Raw genomic sequence first — 16938 nt, forward strand, 5'->3', positions numbered from 1 at the left:
GATTTTTTTTTTTTTTTTTTTTTTTTTTTTTTTTTTTTTTTTTTTTTTTTTTTTTTTTTTTTTTTTTTTTTGGTGTGTAAATGATGCAAAGTTTGGCTCTTCCTTTTGTTTTTGTTTGTATTTTGTTAATAGCCATCATAAGAGTTTAATTAAGCACAGAAGTCCACTTAATTTAATCATATGAACTATGGATTATATTAATAATTTTCATTTTCATTTAATGATTGGAGCAAAAACCAAAAGCTAATGGATAATCTAAATCACATCCATCAATCACTATGAGATTAACTATGTTTCCCGAAGTTAGCAAACTCTTTTAGAGTTTTCTTTAACGTTATCAACGTTCAAGAGAGCTCTAGCTAGCTAACAAACTCTTTTAAGGTTTCATCGATTCCTTTTCGAATTAGATTAAAAATGGGACATTAGAATTACACGAACGGAGAGCCTGCAAGGTACATGTCCCTCATGAGGCCGAGCAGATGAGGTGAGGTTGGGCTCGCCTCTTCTCTTTTACATTAGTGGTATGACACGGATTAAATTTTTAACCTAAATATGTTTTATTAGATGTAAAATTAAGAATTGATAATATAATGGGCATAAGGAAAGAATCTGAAGGGGAAGAAGGAGCCAAAAGGAAGGAGATGAAAGAGCATGGGTTTTAGTAGTATATTATATGGACAAATTGAATAAATAAATAAAAAAGTGAGATTCCAATAAATAAATAAATAAATAATAAATGAAGATAATCTCATCGACCAATATACATATTTGGTTTGTTTATCCAAACTAACAAACGGGGTTTGAGACATCTTATCCGTTACATTTTACATTCTTATAAGAAATGTTTAGTTGAGATATTGATTACTCTGGTATGTTTCATAAATGCTTTGTTTCCCTTTCAAATTATGTGCAATCTCACAATCCACCTCTTCAAGGTCTGTTACAGCCTCACGAGTTTCATACCCTTGTAATGAATGTTTTGTTCCGTTCTCCAACCAATTTGTGATCTCACAATCCACCTCTTTAGGAGCCAGCATTTTCACTCGCACATCACCTAATTTCTAGCTCTAATTCTCTTGTAACAATTTAAGCCTATTGCCAGCTAATATTGTTTGCTTTTGTCCGTATCGCCGTTAACTTTACAATTTTAAAACGAATTTGGTAGGAAGAGGTTTAGATTCACCGGGTACGAGAGGCAGCCAAGTTCAGTCTTTCAATTTTCAAACTACTTGGTGTTCTTGATATGAGCCAACCAAGTCCATCATGATTGTGGCCTTGTGGGCTGCTACAGCATCTTGCCAGCCCAAAAACTTCACCCATTAATCGTACGAACTCAAACTCCTGACGCTACTTAAGTTTAGGAATTCAAAACGCTAACTTTTTGGTCAAAATTACTTACTTAATTAGTTGAGTTGTACTCTAATTGTCGATGAAATCTCAAAGTTTAACATCCAAAGACTTCTTGTCAAGATTTCGATGGGTTAGACGTCAACTCATAGGTAATGAACTTATATCTTAGTTGCTACACCTAACAAATAAGTTTTAAAATCATATGTGAGATCTCATATCGGTTAGAGACAAGAAAGAAACATTGCTTATAAGAGATATAGAAATTTCTTCCTATCAGACGTGTATTAAAACTGTGTGGCTCATGGTGATACATAACAGGTGGTGGGCTTAGGCTGTTACAAATAACATCAAAGCTAGTCTCACCAGACAATGCTAGGCACAAATTGGAGTAGGGCTAGACTCTCTCTATAATAGACACGTTTTAAAATCGTGAGGCTGATAGCGATACGTAATAGGTCAGTTTCTCGTATGGAAAAGAGTTAGAGTCTTGAAATTTAATGAAGCAAAGAGATGAAGTTGACGAAGTTAGGTAAAGCGTTAGGGTCGAAAGTGGGCAAGGAAAAAGGGTCCCATAGTTCTAAAATTTGGTGTTGATTGCACAATTTCCCTTTGTTTGGAAGATTTTGAGAGAAGATGCTATGAGCCATCATCCTCTGTTAACTTCAATTATTTAGCCTATGCACATGCTCCCTCTCTCTTTTGTTTTAGATTATTCACGTCCAACCTTATACGGCTCGAAATAGTTCATTCTTTGAATCATTATGCTTGATTGTTCTTCGTAATCCTTTCTCAATCCTTTCTCAATGTTATAAACTATTCTGATTGAGTATCAATAGTGTCATGATGTTGACGAAGTGATGTAAAATGTTTTGAATTTGATATCACATATTTAGTTAAAAACGATAGGTGAAATTAACGAACCAAACCATCAATCTCAATCAGAAATCACTATCTTCGTTCTTATCACAAAGCTAATGATCAAACATCAAATTTCTGGTTGATAAGATATAAACATAAAATTCTTTGAACGAATTAGAAAGAGAATAGTCGATTAATTCAACCAAATTTAAGAGATAAACATGTTATCATGATAAAAGGTGTTTGGATATATTAATGTACACTCTTCCTTTTTCTTTTCTTTTTATGTGGTTATTGTGCATGAGCTGTGGTTTATTTTGCTGACAAAATTATGGCCAACTACCTCAAAATTCAAACCCCTCAACCCCTCCTTACGAAACATGCTCTTTTTCTTTTCCGAATGAACCGAGGTTAAGATGTATATTTCAATTGAGAAGTTAGACGTTCATATCTTTTAAAATAATTTTTTTTTTTTTTTCCGTTTGAGATATATCTCTCATAAAATAACACTTTCTCATTCAAAAGATTTAATTTTTACTTGTGGGTATTGATAATTTCGTGTGTAAAAGCAAATAAAATGGTGGAAAAAAAAAAACAAGACAAAGATGAAAATTGAGATAAAATAGATGGAATGCGTGAAAACGATAAATAAGGTAAGGGAAGTAGAGGTCATGTAATATTACCGGTAGATATTGTTTGTTTTGGATTTTAACGCATTTACTATGAAGAGAATCTAACCCTACTCTGACCAGTGTGTCGCACCGTTCAAGCCAAAATAAACAATATCTGTTAACAATAGACTCAAAAATTTATCAACAATCCATTCGTATCTCCACTACACTCTTTCGATCATCTTGGTCATGTTTCCATTATTTTGTTCCTTAAATCCTTAAAACCTTCCCTCACTCCAAATTCTTATCAATCTCTTTAATTTCCATGTTATTTCTCCTTTATAACCTATTTTCACGGGTCGTCGATCTCTTTAATTCTTAGACTAAAAATCTGTAAAAGTAACGTCTGTTAATAAAATTTATATCTTAAATGACTAAAAGAACCCATATTAATTTATGAAGACAGTCTTCAGTCTTAGAAATAGTTCAAGATAAATAGATGACATGATCATATTTCAAAACACGGATAGTGAGTTTTAAGTATATTTAAAAAAAAACAAATAAATTTAATTCATATTGGATTTATTTTGCATTTTAAAAGTGTAAGTTAAAATGACATCCACTTAGATCCATAAATAAAGACTTGAAAAGGTAGACTAAGATGCTCTTAATGCATGTGGCTTACTCACTATATATACTCATTAATAATATGCTTTTTAACTCTTTTTTTTTTTATGAATTAAAAAATATATATATCCAAAAAGAGAAGATTGTGGAAAACAACTAAGATTTGGAACTCAACATATTTCCCTTCCTCCAAAAAAAAAAAAAAATAATAATAATAATAATAATTTTAAAATTATATTTTAATTAAAAAAAAAGGTGTGACATGCAATGAGCTAAGTTTTTAGGAACCATAAAGATTAAAATTTAATCAAAATAAGCTCGATATTTATCTGTTTTGGTCCGATATATATCACCGTTAGCCTAAAGATTTTAAACGTGTATACTATGGAGAGAGTCGAACTCTACTCGGATTAGTTCTTGCACTGTATTTGTAACAACACAATCTCACCACTATCGGATATTGTCCATTTTTGCCGGTTATGTATCGCTTTCAGCCTCATGATTTTAAAACGCATCTACTATGGAGAGGTTTCCACACGCATATGAGGAATGATTCATTCCCGTCTCTAACCAATGTGGGATCTAAAGTGAGATGGTCGAGTTGGTCTAAGGTGCAAGATTCAAGGTTCTTGGGTATAATTAATTTTGAATTATTTATTTATTTAATGTTGTACACAGCACATGTTAATGTTATGATGTTTTTGTTTAGCCCTAGTCCATTCAATTGGGTTGTCAAAGATTTGGCACTTTCAACTATTAAGATCTTGGGTATAATTATTATTAATTTTGAATTCCCTAAAGTTTAATATATTATTATTAATCCCTTTTCATTTTAAATAAAAATAAAAATTAGGGTTTGTAATGAATCATTAAATTAAACCCTAAAAAAAAATAAAAATTAGGGTTTGTAATGAATCATTAAATTAAACCCTAAAAAAGTATGGTCTGTAATTCCTAATTCATAATCATAAAAGGTTGTCTCTGTCTGTAATTTAGCAGGAAAGAGTGTAAGCTAAGTTACTGAATTGGAGAAATCATGTCTGGAAGTGACCAAAAAGCACTTCTTTTCATGATTTTAATATTTAATTAGTAGGGTTTAGAGTTTGTTTAGGACGGTGAAAGTGCTTTTTTAAAATCTAATTACGAACACCTCTCCTTAATTTGTTCTTGGATTTTACTGTCTAAACCACGCACTCATTCGACACCCTAACATTCCTTTCGAAACATTCTTTATAAGGATGGGTAGATCTCTCCCTAGTAGTAGGAGGTTTGAGCTGCTGCATTCATAGGTTGCTTTCACTTCTCATCGAAACTTGAACACTACTTGAACTTAACGAATTTAGTGTTCAAATCAAACTATATGTTTGGTTCAACCAATATCTTGACTCATCGAGCATTTTCACTTTACTCAAAGGATCTACCTCTTTTAGAGCAAGACTTTATGTTTCGTCCCCATATCGTACATATGCCCTACTAAAAAAATATAGCAGTGGATAGACATCTCGAATATATATAATAACATTGAGGTTGTTTTGACCTAAAAGGTCCCTTCCCCCAATGGTCCAGTCCCATATGACATTATTGAGGGAAGAAAAAAAAGGATATGATCCCAAGGAGAAATTTGAGAAGTTTAGTTCAATACACAGCCCATAGAGGTAGAGGGTAATAATTAAGTACATACTATTAATTATATATCCTAAAGATATATATATATATATATTTTGATGTGTTTGACTAGAAATATGAAGCTAAATGAAATGATTAAAAAAACAAAGAATTGAATTGACTTTAAGAAAACTTAAAATAGAATTAAGAAAAGCCTACAAATTTGTGTGCAATAGGTAGCTTGTAACCTTAATTCAGAGTTGAAGAACTATTCAATCAAAAACTCATTCCAATCAGTAAGGGCACATGCAAGAGAGAGAGAGAGAGGAAGAGCCCTAAGAGGTCTGTGTTGTTGTGGGTTTGGTGGACCCTAAAGGCTTGTTTTTCACACAAACAAGAACCCATCTATACTCTAGGAGAAAAGATGATGATATATTACAAAATTTGTTCCCCTTTATTGTCACATGCCTTACAAAACTATACCCTACACCACAATGCCACTCCTCTCTCTAACCCCATCTTACACTGCTCAAGAAAACTGACACTTTGTATCTTCTAGGGTATGTGGGCTTATCTTTAGGGGCAGGTGTTGTGTTAATAATAGGAAGGTTTAATCTTGATTAGTGCCTTAATTTAAGGTTAGGATTGTTAATAAAGTAATTTAATTAAAGGGGTGCTCTATTATTAACAATAAAAGTAGTAATTAAGTAAGGCATAGGAAAGACAATGGAAGGGAATGATTAGGGTTTGTCACATGCGAATGCAAGTATTTGAGTGGCCACTCAACTAAAAAATCCCTTCTTTTTTTATTATTGTTATTTAATGGACAAAAGAAAAAGAAAAGACATCCAAATCCAGTGAAAATAATTGAGGATATTGAGCTTGTTTTAGTGTAAAGAAGGGGAAGTCAGCTAAAAAAGGTTTTAACTGTAGCCTGAATGTCTGAACCCCCCCCCACGTGATTAAAAAGGTTACTGCTTCACGTCAACTATATTTGAAGCTCTGTTCATCGCACCCCAGAAATTTACTGCCTATGTAACTCCACCCACCACTTCTTAAAGATCATAACAAACTAATAAAAGATGTGTGAAAATGGGTGAAAAATGAAGATTGGACAGGTAGGTTGTGCGTGGGCGTGGGGCGTGGCAGAGCAAAACAGAGCCATCCATTACCAACTACGCCAACCGTCTCATACCACCACATACAAAACCCACCAACTCTTTTTCAACTTTTTACGAATCTTTTTGGATCATAGAAGTAAGAAAGGTTGAATAAACCAAAATTCCCAGAAACAGAGGCCAACTTCTTAGGGTTAAAAGAAACTTGAAACAAAAACAGAACCCAACTATCCGTACTACTCTGTTTCTGTTAGAACATGTTGAGAAGGGAGAATTAAGAAGGTTGCTTGCCTTGTTTGAGTTCCTAAACCCTAAATCCAACGATTGCCTGTCATCATGCTTTAATTATTCCTTTTATGTGTATGTATATTTGGCAGATTCTGCTGACAATTCCCCTCCAATCCTCCCTTCACTTTAACTTTCTCTTTTTCTCTTTTTCTCTTTTTTCCATCACACTTGTATTTTTAAAGTTCTTACTTAAATCTTCTTCTTCTTCTTCTTCTCCTTCTTCTTTGGTGGGTTTTGGGATTGAAAACCTGCTATTACTCTCATAAATTCCACCCACATTTCCCAATTTTATAACCTTCTTATTTAACTACTACTCTGTTTTACATTCTTCTTTTGAGTATCTCATGATTTCAGATGAGTATGAATAACCCTACGTCATACTCTTTCCCTAAAACCACACCAAACCATTTCTTACTCTTTACCTCTCAATAAATTCATCTCTCTTTTACCGAAAAGCCTAACTTTATCGCTAGTCGATATTGTCCTCTTTGAACCGGGTTTTTTCTCCAAATTTTTAAAACATGTTTGCTAGAGAGAAGTTTCCATACACTACAAAGATATTCACACCCTTTTAAAAAAATGCTTCGTTCTACTCCAAACCAATGTAAAATCTTACCATCCACCTCTTTCAAAGTTCAGCGTTTTTACTGAAGAGGTTTCCACACCCTTATAAAAAAATGTTCAATTTTCTTCTCCAACTAACGTAAGATCTCCCAATATGATTTGGTTCAACCAAAAAGATTTGATGATACCTAAGAGAAATATTTGGCCTTCAAGTCAAAATTATAATATTTTAATCGACTAGATTATGTTCAATATTGAATGAGTCTCAACTAACAAAATTGGCTCATTTAAGTTCTTCATCCAAGATACCAACCCTCCCAAAATTTATTGTACTAAATGCTAATAATAATAATGTGTTTGAAATTGAAATGAATAAGCATAAAAGAAAGTGAATGAAGTTCCCTTGTTTTTTAATGTGTTTTAGTTATAAATGTCACCTCCTTTCCTAAGACTTTACTTCAACAATGGGGCATCCAAACAAGGCATAGTGTGTAAGAAGGAAACCTTTTTTCCGGCAGTTCTGACAATTTTTGCAGACTCAATGTGTATACGCTATCAGATTTTCAACTATGCTTTGGTTTTTCTCTTCAGTCAACCTTCCAATCTGCAAAAATAAAAATATTCATATTATTATTAATCTGCAGTTATGAAGCTCACGAGAAGCCAGAAGCTAAAAACGTTTATGAAGCTCCATTATTCCTCTTTAACGGACTTAAACTCCTCCTCCTCCTCCTCCTCCTCCTCCTTTTAAGTTTTAACCTCAAAAGAAATAGCTTGCCAATTGTAGAAATAGAAAATTTACCTGTTCGTTCATATGGGACTCTTTTCCAAGTTCACTGCTGGTATGATTAGCCTGCAATGAAAGATCAATCTGATACCCAAATCAGCCACAAATATAGTAAAATACAAAAGAAGAACAATTATAAGGTTTTGACAATGACCAAAGCAATTATTTTTCTTATTGGGATTAAAGATGAGATTTTAGTTCTTTTTTTACAAAACCCATCTCCAAGTTTTGAAACAGTGTGATTTGTCGGGTGGAAAATCCTTCTTTTTTTCTCACTCTGGGTCTCCTTAACATGTGTCACTTTCTGTGTTTTTTTTTTACAGAAGCAAAGTGGGAACAATTGGAAAAGCAATCTGACGGTAAAAAGAGGCAGACCAGTTGTTGTCTCTTTGACACTTGCATTCAATAAGTAGAAGATGAACAACAACAAGAAGAACAGGAAGAACAAGAAGAGCCGAGACAACTGAGAGAGAGTTAAAAAAAAAAAAATTACTCGAACTGTAGCAGAAGGAAAGAGATTGATGTGTGGGGGAAAAAGTTATGGAGTTGAAAAAAGTGAGCGGCAAAAACATGAGCTCAAACAAAGCCTGATAGAGTGAGCAGCAAAAAAGAAATAATAATAATATTAAGGTAAAGAAGGGAAATTTTGTTCATAAAGCGAGGAATTTCGTCAATGTCACAAGATTCCGAAGAGATAAAGACGACTGAGCAGTGGAAATGGTCCGAAATGCAAGGCCTTGAGCTCGTCTCTTCTGATCTTCCTCCTCCTCCTCCTCCTCTTGACCCGTTTATAACCAACAACCCATCAGCCCCAACAGCTAAACACACAGACCCTGAAGACCTCAGACCCAAAGAGGAGGCTCAAGACGGATTTGGCAGAGCCACAAACGGAGATATGGAGTCTACTAGTGGTTCCAAGAAGGAAAACGGCGGTGGCACCAGTGGGGAGAAGCCTGAGGCTGTCACCGCCGTTGGGTTTGGGGAGCTCTTCAGATTCGCCGATGGGTTGGATTACGTTTTGATGGCAATTGGGTCGGTCGGAGCCCTTGTCCATGGTTGTTCTCTGCCTCTGTTTCTTCGATTCTTCGCCGATCTTGTTAACTCTTTTGGGTCTTACGCCAATGATGTGGATAAAATGATGCAGGAGGTTTTGAAGGTAAAGTAGAACTGTGACTCAAAACACAATCGAAGTGTATGTGTTGATAATAATCTAGTGTAAATGTCAAAAATCTAAGCAACTGAAATCCCTCTGCTCTAATTTCAGTATGCATTCTACTTTCTCGTGGTTGGAGCTGCGATATGGGCGTCATCCTGGGCAGGTACTGAGAGTGTCCATTAGGCTTCTCTGGGTTTTTTCTTTACATTCATATGTGAATTGAAATGACATATGAAACTGAGTGCAGAGATTTCGTGTTGGATGTGGACCGGCGAGCGGCAATCCACAAAGATGAGGATCAAGTACCTAGAAGCAGCACTGGACCAGGACATCCAGTATTTTGATACCGAGGTGCGAACATCTGATGTCGTTTTCGCCATCAACACTGATGCAGTGATGGTCCAAGACGCCATTAGTGAGAAGGTGAGAAGCAAAAAAAAGAAAAAGAAACCCAACTCTCTTTTCAGTAATCTCTCTTTGAAACCCCCTTTTATCTGCACAATTGAATTAAGTGAATGAACTTCGCAGCTGGGCAACTTCATCCACTATATGGCAACATTTGTTTCCGGATTCGTTGTGGGTTTCACTGCGGTGTGGCAATTGGCTTTAGTAACCCTTGCGGTGGTTCCTCTGATTGCTGTAATCGGCGGCATCTACACCACCACAATAGCGAAGCTCACTGCCAAGACCCAGGAGGCTCTTTCAGAAGCTGGAAATATTGTCGAACAGGTTAGGGGAGTTCTTAATAAAACTTGATTTTCTATGGATTTGAGCATCTTATATCATCTGGGTAGAGATAATTCTTGATGTTACATGCAGACAATAGTTCAAATTCGAGTTGTTTTTGCTTTCGTCGGCGAATCAAGAGCATTACAGAGGTACTCCGCCGCATTGAAGATTTCTCAAAGAATAGGTTACAAGAGTGGGTTCTCCAAGGGTATGGGATTGGGCGCCACTTACTTTGTCGTTTTCTGCTGTTACGCTCTTCTGCTCTGGTACGGAGGTTATCTTGTTAGACACCATGCCACCAATGGCGGTCTCGCCATTGCCACCATGTTTGCAGTGATGATTGGCGGACTGTAAGTAGTCACCATCTCAGAGTTTCATCCTGAAACCTTCAAATTTTTTACTGATGGATCGCTTTGTTTGACACAGGGCATTGGGGCAATCTGCTCCGAGCATGAGTTCATTCGCAAAGGCTAAAGTTGCAGCTGCTAAAATCTACCGTATAATCGACCATAAGCCCACTCTAAACCGCAACAACGAATCTGGTTTGGAATTAGAGTCAGTTTCAGGACTGGTTGAGCTAAAAAACGTAGATTTCTCATACCCATCAAGACCAGATGTAAGAATCCTCAACAATTTCTCCCTAACTGTCCCTGCCGGAAAGACTATAGCTCTGGTCGGTAGCAGTGGCTCCGGCAAGAGTACCGTCGTCTCCCTCATTGAAAGATTCTATGACCCCATGTCAGGTAAAATGCCCAATATTTTCCCAAATGCTAAATACATTGCTTTTGTGTTTAGCTTTCAGTCTTATTCTTGAGATTTATGTTTTTGGACTTGGTTTCTGTGTTTACAAGAGAAGCTCCTTGATTAAATGTGCAGGTGAAGTTCTTCTAGATGGGCGTGACATAAAAACTTTGAAGCTAAGATGGTTAAGACAGCAAATAGGGCTGGTGAGCCAAGAACCAGCTCTTTTTGCCACCACCATCAAGGAAAACATTCTCTTGGGCAGACCTGATGCAGATCAAGTTGAGGTCGAGGAAGCTGCTCGAGTCGCCAATGCTCATTCATTCATTATCAAACTTCCTGAAGGCTATGACACTCAGGTTAGCTATCAATCTCAAAACTTATTTGTTAAATTTGAACCCTCTTAATCACGCTCCATTGGCTCTACAGTCAAAAGATAAAGCTAAAACTTCGACGTTTTCCAATGATAAATGTCAACCGTCGCGATGTTAGGTGGTTATCCTATCAGAATAGTTAGAAGCCCCCAGTTAATAAATGATGTCCTTAGGCAACGTTTTAATGTTTAGAGTATCATAAACCATTTTTTATTTTTCTGAAGGGTTGAGGGTTTGTTTGATACCGACCTATAACTAAGATACAGGTTTGAAGATTTACTTATAAATGATGCATTTGTTTCTCCTTTTTGAACAGGGGAATGGAATATTTTATTTGTTGTAGCAAGGTTTAACCGACTTCTTTTTTTCTTGTTTGGTGAAAGTTTGAAGAAATGTTTATGGCCCTACAAACAATGGAAACAGGATAACATGCCTTGGTCAACAATGCATGTGCAGAAATAAATAGGTTTTTAACTTGTCTGCCTTGACAAATCAGAATCAAATAAACTAAAGGGATGGCATATCAAGCATATGGGTATGGGGGATTCAATAGAAAATAGTCAATGCTGACATCTATATACAAAGCATATGAAATTATTTACACATTCATATATAGTTTTCTATTATTGACATTGCATGCTGTAGAAGAAATAATGATGATAGGAATCTGAATATGCTTTACAATTACCATTTAACAAAGATACTAAAAAAAATTAGTATTTACGCACCTTTTGATAGAATGACTGTAGAATTATTCTTAACCCTGAGGTTGAAAATGACACAAGTAGAAACAACCTTACCCATCTGAGGTGCCTAAAATTTGAACTCCTGTTCTAGTTTCATTGAGAAAAACTTATGGTGCTGAATCCTGAGGTTTTAAGTAGAAAGTTGGTATTTGGTAGGTAGGGGAAAGAGGACTGCAGCTTTCTGGGGGGCAGAAGCAGAGGATTGCAATAGCAAGGGCAATGCTGAAGAACCCTGCGATCCTACTCTTAGATGAGGCGACGAGTGCATTGGACTCGGAGTCAGAAAAGCTTGTACAGGAGGCTCTGGATCGCTTCATGATTGGGCGGACCACTCTTGTTATTGCCCATCGTCTCTCTACCATTCAGAAGGCTGACCTTGTGGCTGTACTCCAACAAGGAAGTGTTTCTGAAATAGGTACACATGATGAGCTCATTGCTAAAGGAGAGAATGGTGTATATGCTAAGCTCATCCGAATGCAGGAGATGGCACATGAAACTGCTCTCAATAATGCCAGAAAGAGTAGTGCAAGGTAGCTAAAATCTATTTCTTCTTTCTTAATTTTCTTGGTCTAACTTGTCTAACATGGACTATGATGATTCTTAATCTAGGCCTTCAAGTGCCAGGAACTCGGTGAGCTCCCCCATAATTGCACGGAATTCTTCCTATGGACGATCACCATATTCGCGTCGGTTATCTGACTTCTCCACATCCGACTTTAGCCTCTCTCTGGATGCTTCACTTCCCAATTACAGGCTTGAAAAACTTGCCTTTAAGGAGCAGGCTAGTTCCTTTTGGCGTCTTGTGAAAATGAATTCTCCTGAATGGCTCTATGCATTACTTGGTTCTGTTGGCTCTGTTGTTTGTGGGTTTTTAAGCGCCTTCTTCGCATACGTTCTAAGTGCTGTTCTCAGTGTCTATTATAATCCAGACCATGCTTTCATGAGCAGAGAAATAATAAAGTACTGCTATCTACTAATCGGACTTTCATCAGCTGCTCTTCTCTTCAATACAATACAGCATTTCTTCTGGGATATTGTGGGAGAGAACCTCACCAAACGTGTAAGAGAGAAGATGCTTACAGCAGTACTGAAAAATGAAATGGCATGGTTTGACCAGGAAGAAAATGAGAGTGCCAAGATTGCTGCAAGGCTGGCCCTCGACGCGAACAACGTCAGATCAGCTATTGGAGATAGGATTTCTGTGATTGTACAGAACACTTCACTAATGCTAGTTGCATGCACTGCCGGATTTGTTTTGCAGTGGCGCCTCTCTCTTGTCCTTGTAGCCGTCTTCCCTGTGGTTGTTGCGGCCACTGTCTTACAGAAAATGTTCATGACCGGTTTTTCAGGAGACCTTGAAGCCAACCATGCCAAGGCCACACAACTAGCAGGGGAGGCCATTGCCAATGTAAGGACTGTCGCTGCATTCAACTCAGAGGAAAAGATTGTCAGACTTTTCTCAACCAACCTTGAGATCCCACTACGACGCTGCTTTTGGAAGGGGCAGATTGCCGGTAGTGGATTTGGCATTGCTCAGTTCTCTCTTTATGCTTCCTATGCTCTAGGTCTTTGGTATGCCTCATGGCTTGTGAAGCATGGCCTCTCCGACTTTTCGAAGGCAATCCGTGTTTTCATGGTCCTTATGGTTTCTGCAAATGGTGCAGCTGAAACACTAACCCTGGCTCCTGACTTTATTAAGGGTGGTCGAGCCATGCGTTCGGTCTTTGCACTTCTTGACCGCAAAACCGAAATTGAACCTGATGACCCAGATGCCACCCCAGTCCCAGATAAACTACGTGGAGAGGTTGAATTCAAACATGTTGACTTTTCCTATCCAACTCGGCCTGACATCCCTGTCTTCAGAGACCTAAGTTTGCGTGCCCGAGCAGGTAAGACGCTTGCTCTTGTTGGCCCTAGCGGGTGTGGCAAGAGTTCTGTTATTGCACTAGTCCAAAGATTCTATGAGCCATCATCAGGACGAGTTATGATTGATGGAAAGGACATTCGTAAGTTCAATCTCAAGTCCCTGAGAAAGCACATTGCTATGGTCCCACAGGAGCCATGCTTATTTGCTGCTTCCATACATGATAACATAGCTTATGGCCACGAATCAGCTACCGAGGCTGAGATCATAGAAGCTGCAACTTTGGCGAATGCTCATAAGTTCATTTCTGCATTGCCAGAAGGATATAAAACTTATGTTGGGGAGAGGGGAGTTCAACTATCTGGTGGACAGAAGCAAAGAATTGCAATTGCCCGTGCTCTGATTAGGAAGGCAGAGCTAATACTACTAGATGAGGCAACAAGTGCACTCGATGCTGAATCCGAGCGATCCGTTCAGGAGGCCCTAAACAGGGCCTGTTCAGGAAAAACAACAATCGTAGTCGCTCATCGACTATCAACTATCCGAAATGCACACGTCATTGCAGTAATCGACGATGGTAAGGTTGCAGAGCAGGGATCACACTCACATTTGTTGAAAAATTATCCAGATGGGTGTTATGCCCGGATGATACAATTACAAAGATTCACACATAGCCAAGTGATTGGCATGACTTCAGGTTCAACTTCCTCAGCAAAAACTAGAGAGGATGATGAGAAAGAGAGCTAGGAGATGGAAGCTTGGTAGTTGATAAGAAAGAAAAAGAACAAAAACCCGTATACCCTTACCAATTCTTGTGGGTTTTATCTGCCATTTTCTATCCAGTAAGTATATTAAGTGTATTATCTTGATTTTTGCCCCCTTCTTATATAGTCCTCTCATCACAAACACTTCCCAGAGAACCCAGATGCATAAAAACCCAACATCTTTTCAACCAAACATTCAAACATTTTAACAAACACCTCATATGCATTAAAACAAGCCAAAAGCACAACATTTGTTTGCATATTCATAAAACAGGAATTCACGCGGGAAACAGAATCATTGAATTCATAACATGGTAGTGAAACATGTGCATTCAAAGACAAGACAGTTACCGGAAGGAATCGATTAATAGGGAGGAACGGAAGAAAGGACATGAACAGCAAAAATCGGAATCCGACAAGGAAACCTCACCCGTTCGCGCGCCTGTTGAATAGGACGATGATGTTCTTCATTCAATTGATGTAAATAAAAATTTTATTTATTGCAATGGAAGTCATAAATATAAATCATTCTAAATGTTCACATAAAATACCTGGGCCTGGTCTTGGGCTTGGGCCTGGGCATTCTAATGTACTATAAGCCCATGGGCCATGGTTTTATGGGTAAGCCCACATTGTCTAGTTGAGATGCAAATATAATAAATATATAATATCATATAAAATAAATAGAAGAGAATGAGTGAAATTTAAGAGTACTAAAGAAATTAAATAAATAAATAAATAAATAATTGCTGACGTGGAGTGACGAAGCATTGGGGACAGCAAGTCAAAAGACGGAAACACCCGCCATAGAAGACGGCTTTGATAACGTGTACAAACGTGGCACATAAACTGTTGTGAACATAAAAAATCACGTTGAAAATGAAATTACAATTAATTAATATTTTATAAAAATACAAAATAATTAAAATAAAAATAAAAAGTTTGTATACTCTTTGATTGTGGGCAGTCTATTATACGACCAAATACGTTACAATAAATGATGTTTCAATTTAATTCAACTTTCACATTCATTTTATTTCTATCCAAATATATGAATTTCTTAATTATTATATTTATTATTATTTGTAATTATATTTGGACTCACAACCAATTAGCATGAATGGAAAATGACTATTTATTAATTTTAACATAATTTATTTAAATTTTTAGTTTCGATAATGCCTTCTACTTTAATATATTGTTTTTAAAAATAATATTAAATTTTCATTTATATGCATTTTTACTTTATGTTTGATGCCGACACAAAAACATTATAAATTGTCAAAATTATTATTTTAAATTTATATATCATTAGTGATTATAAAGAATTAATTGAGATATGTGGAATATTAATTTTGTAATTCTTTCTATAATTTAAAATTATGGGTTTTTTTTTTTTTAATTTGTTTCAAATCATAGAGACAAGAAAGAAAGTTGGGGAAAGGAATCATTTGAAAAGAAAAAGTGGGATATTGGGGGAAAAGAAAAATGTTTTTTTTTTTTTTTTTTTTTTTTTTTTTTTTTGCTTTTTTTTTTTTTTTTTTTTTTTTTTTTGAGTTTTTGGGATTTGACGGGTTGTACGACTTTTTTATCGGTGAGCATATTTTTATAATGATATGATATTATCTATTTCAAACCTAAAATTTTTATAATTTTTTTTTTTTTTTTATGAAATAAAAATTCATTTTATTTGTGATGAGACTATGGAGGCATTAAAAAAAATAGAAAAACATATAATTTTGTCCTATTTATTTTAATTTATCACTATTATAATAATAATTATGCTACTTTATTTCTCTTCTTTTTACAAAAGAAAAAATCATCTTCTATATTGTCCAAGGTTGTACCAAATTTCTACTACAAACATTACATGTCCAACTTTAGGACATAGGAATAATTTGTGATGGAACAATCAAACTGTCTAAGAATCAAAAGAACGATACTGGTTGTATAAAAAGTTGGTACATTCATAATACTATATTTTTAAAGAAAATTATCGTTCTTCATACTTAGCGTGTTTTTAGGTCGTATATTGGGTTAAAACATGACTAAAATTAAATAAGTTGCGTTTACGGTTGTGGTAAATTTTAAGAAAGGTCCCACTCCTACAAATATCGTGCAACTTACCGACCGAAACAAAGTTTCAAAGGGATTATTTTAGATATTAACTTAAAAATAATTGCCTTTTATGGTATTTTTTTTTTTGTTTTTTAAAGGAAAAATAAAAAAAGAAATTCAAATAGTAGTAGCTTTCTATGCAAATGGTCCAACCCTGGGCCGAGATTCGGACCTTGATTGGCTCCAATAATGTACCCGGTCCCCTATACCCGAGGACAAAAAAATAATAATAAACAAATGGGTGTCAATTGCAGACTCACCAAGCTAGTGGGCTATATTTCGTCACAGCTCATTCAGATGTCGACACGTTCACCATTTCAAAATGAACCACCACCGGTCACCTACCGCAGCAATCCATCTCGCTTTTTCAAATGGTCCGATATTGTGACGCTGACTGTCCGATACCTCCTCCCTCCCTCCGCCGCCGCTTATTTTTCTTACGTGGCGGCGCCTCGCCAACATTGAAGATTTTTCTAACCAGACCTTCAATTTAAAATTCTCCTCAAATATAGATTCTATTTCTTGAACTTTAGAATATTCATTTTTATTTATTTTTCAATTATTACGTGACGGAATTATATATTTGTTATTTTTTGGACATTTCATTAAAAAAAAAAAAAAAAAAAAAAGGAAAAAAA

General features: G+C 36.0%; 2 protein-coding genes and 1 long non-coding RNA gene across 3 annotated transcripts in view; 2 read left to right on the forward strand and 1 right to left on the reverse strand.

The window, feature by feature from the left end:
- Positions 1 to 176, forward strand: part of LOC111498805 (transcription factor RAX2) — a 1779-nt gene extending 1603 nt beyond the window's left edge. Inside the window, exon 4 of the mRNA XM_023150180.1 lies at positions 48 to 176. The gene's annotated coding sequence lies outside the window, so the exon portion shown is untranslated. The remainder of the gene's footprint in view (positions 1 to 47) is intronic.
- Positions 177 to 7325: 7149 nt separating this feature from the next.
- On the reverse strand, positions 7326 to 11703 carry LOC111498574. The gene is made up of 3 exons (XR_002720808.1): positions 11537 to 11703; positions 7824 to 7892; positions 7326 to 7625 (listed from the first exon to the last, which is right to left on the reverse strand). It is a non-coding gene; the product is annotated as an uncharacterized LOC111498574 (long non-coding RNA).
- Positions 8150 to 14304, forward strand: LOC111498573 (ABC transporter B family member 1). The gene is made up of 9 exons (XM_023149865.1): positions 8150 to 8964; positions 9073 to 9127; positions 9212 to 9387; positions 9493 to 9693; positions 9784 to 10043; positions 10120 to 10436; positions 10570 to 10793; positions 11711 to 12084; positions 12164 to 14304. The coding sequence occupies exons 1-9, from the start codon at positions 8482 to 8484 to the stop codon at positions 14163 to 14165; spliced, it is 4092 nt and encodes a 1363-aa protein (XP_023005633.1). The 5' UTR covers positions 8150 to 8481; the 3' UTR covers positions 14166 to 14304.
- The last annotated feature ends 2634 nt before the right edge of the window (positions 14305 to 16938 follow it).

The sequence above is a fragment of the Cucurbita maxima genome, unplaced genomic scaffold (genome assembly GCF_002738345.1).
Source record: "Cucurbita maxima cultivar Rimu unplaced genomic scaffold, Cmax_1.0 Cma_Scf00025, whole genome shotgun sequence".
Taxonomy (NCBI): Eukaryota; Viridiplantae; Streptophyta; class Magnoliopsida; order Cucurbitales; family Cucurbitaceae; genus Cucurbita; species Cucurbita maxima.

What these genes read in the sequence shown, in the direction of transcription:
- LOC111498573 (XM_023149865.1), top strand. Translation starts at nt 8,482, where the DNA reads ATGTCACAAGATTCCGAAGAGATAAAGACGACTGAGCAGTGGAAATGG. An exon ending in TGATGCAGGAGGTTTTGAAG is followed by an intron (nt 8,965 to 9,072) that starts GTAAAGTAGAAC and finishes CTCTAATTTCAG; the next exon opens with TATGCATTCTACTTTCTCGT. An exon ending in CTGAAGGCTATGACACTCAG is followed by an intron (nt 10,794 to 11,710) that starts GTTAGCTATCAA and finishes GGTATTTGGTAG; the next exon opens with GTAGGGGAAAGAGGACTGCA.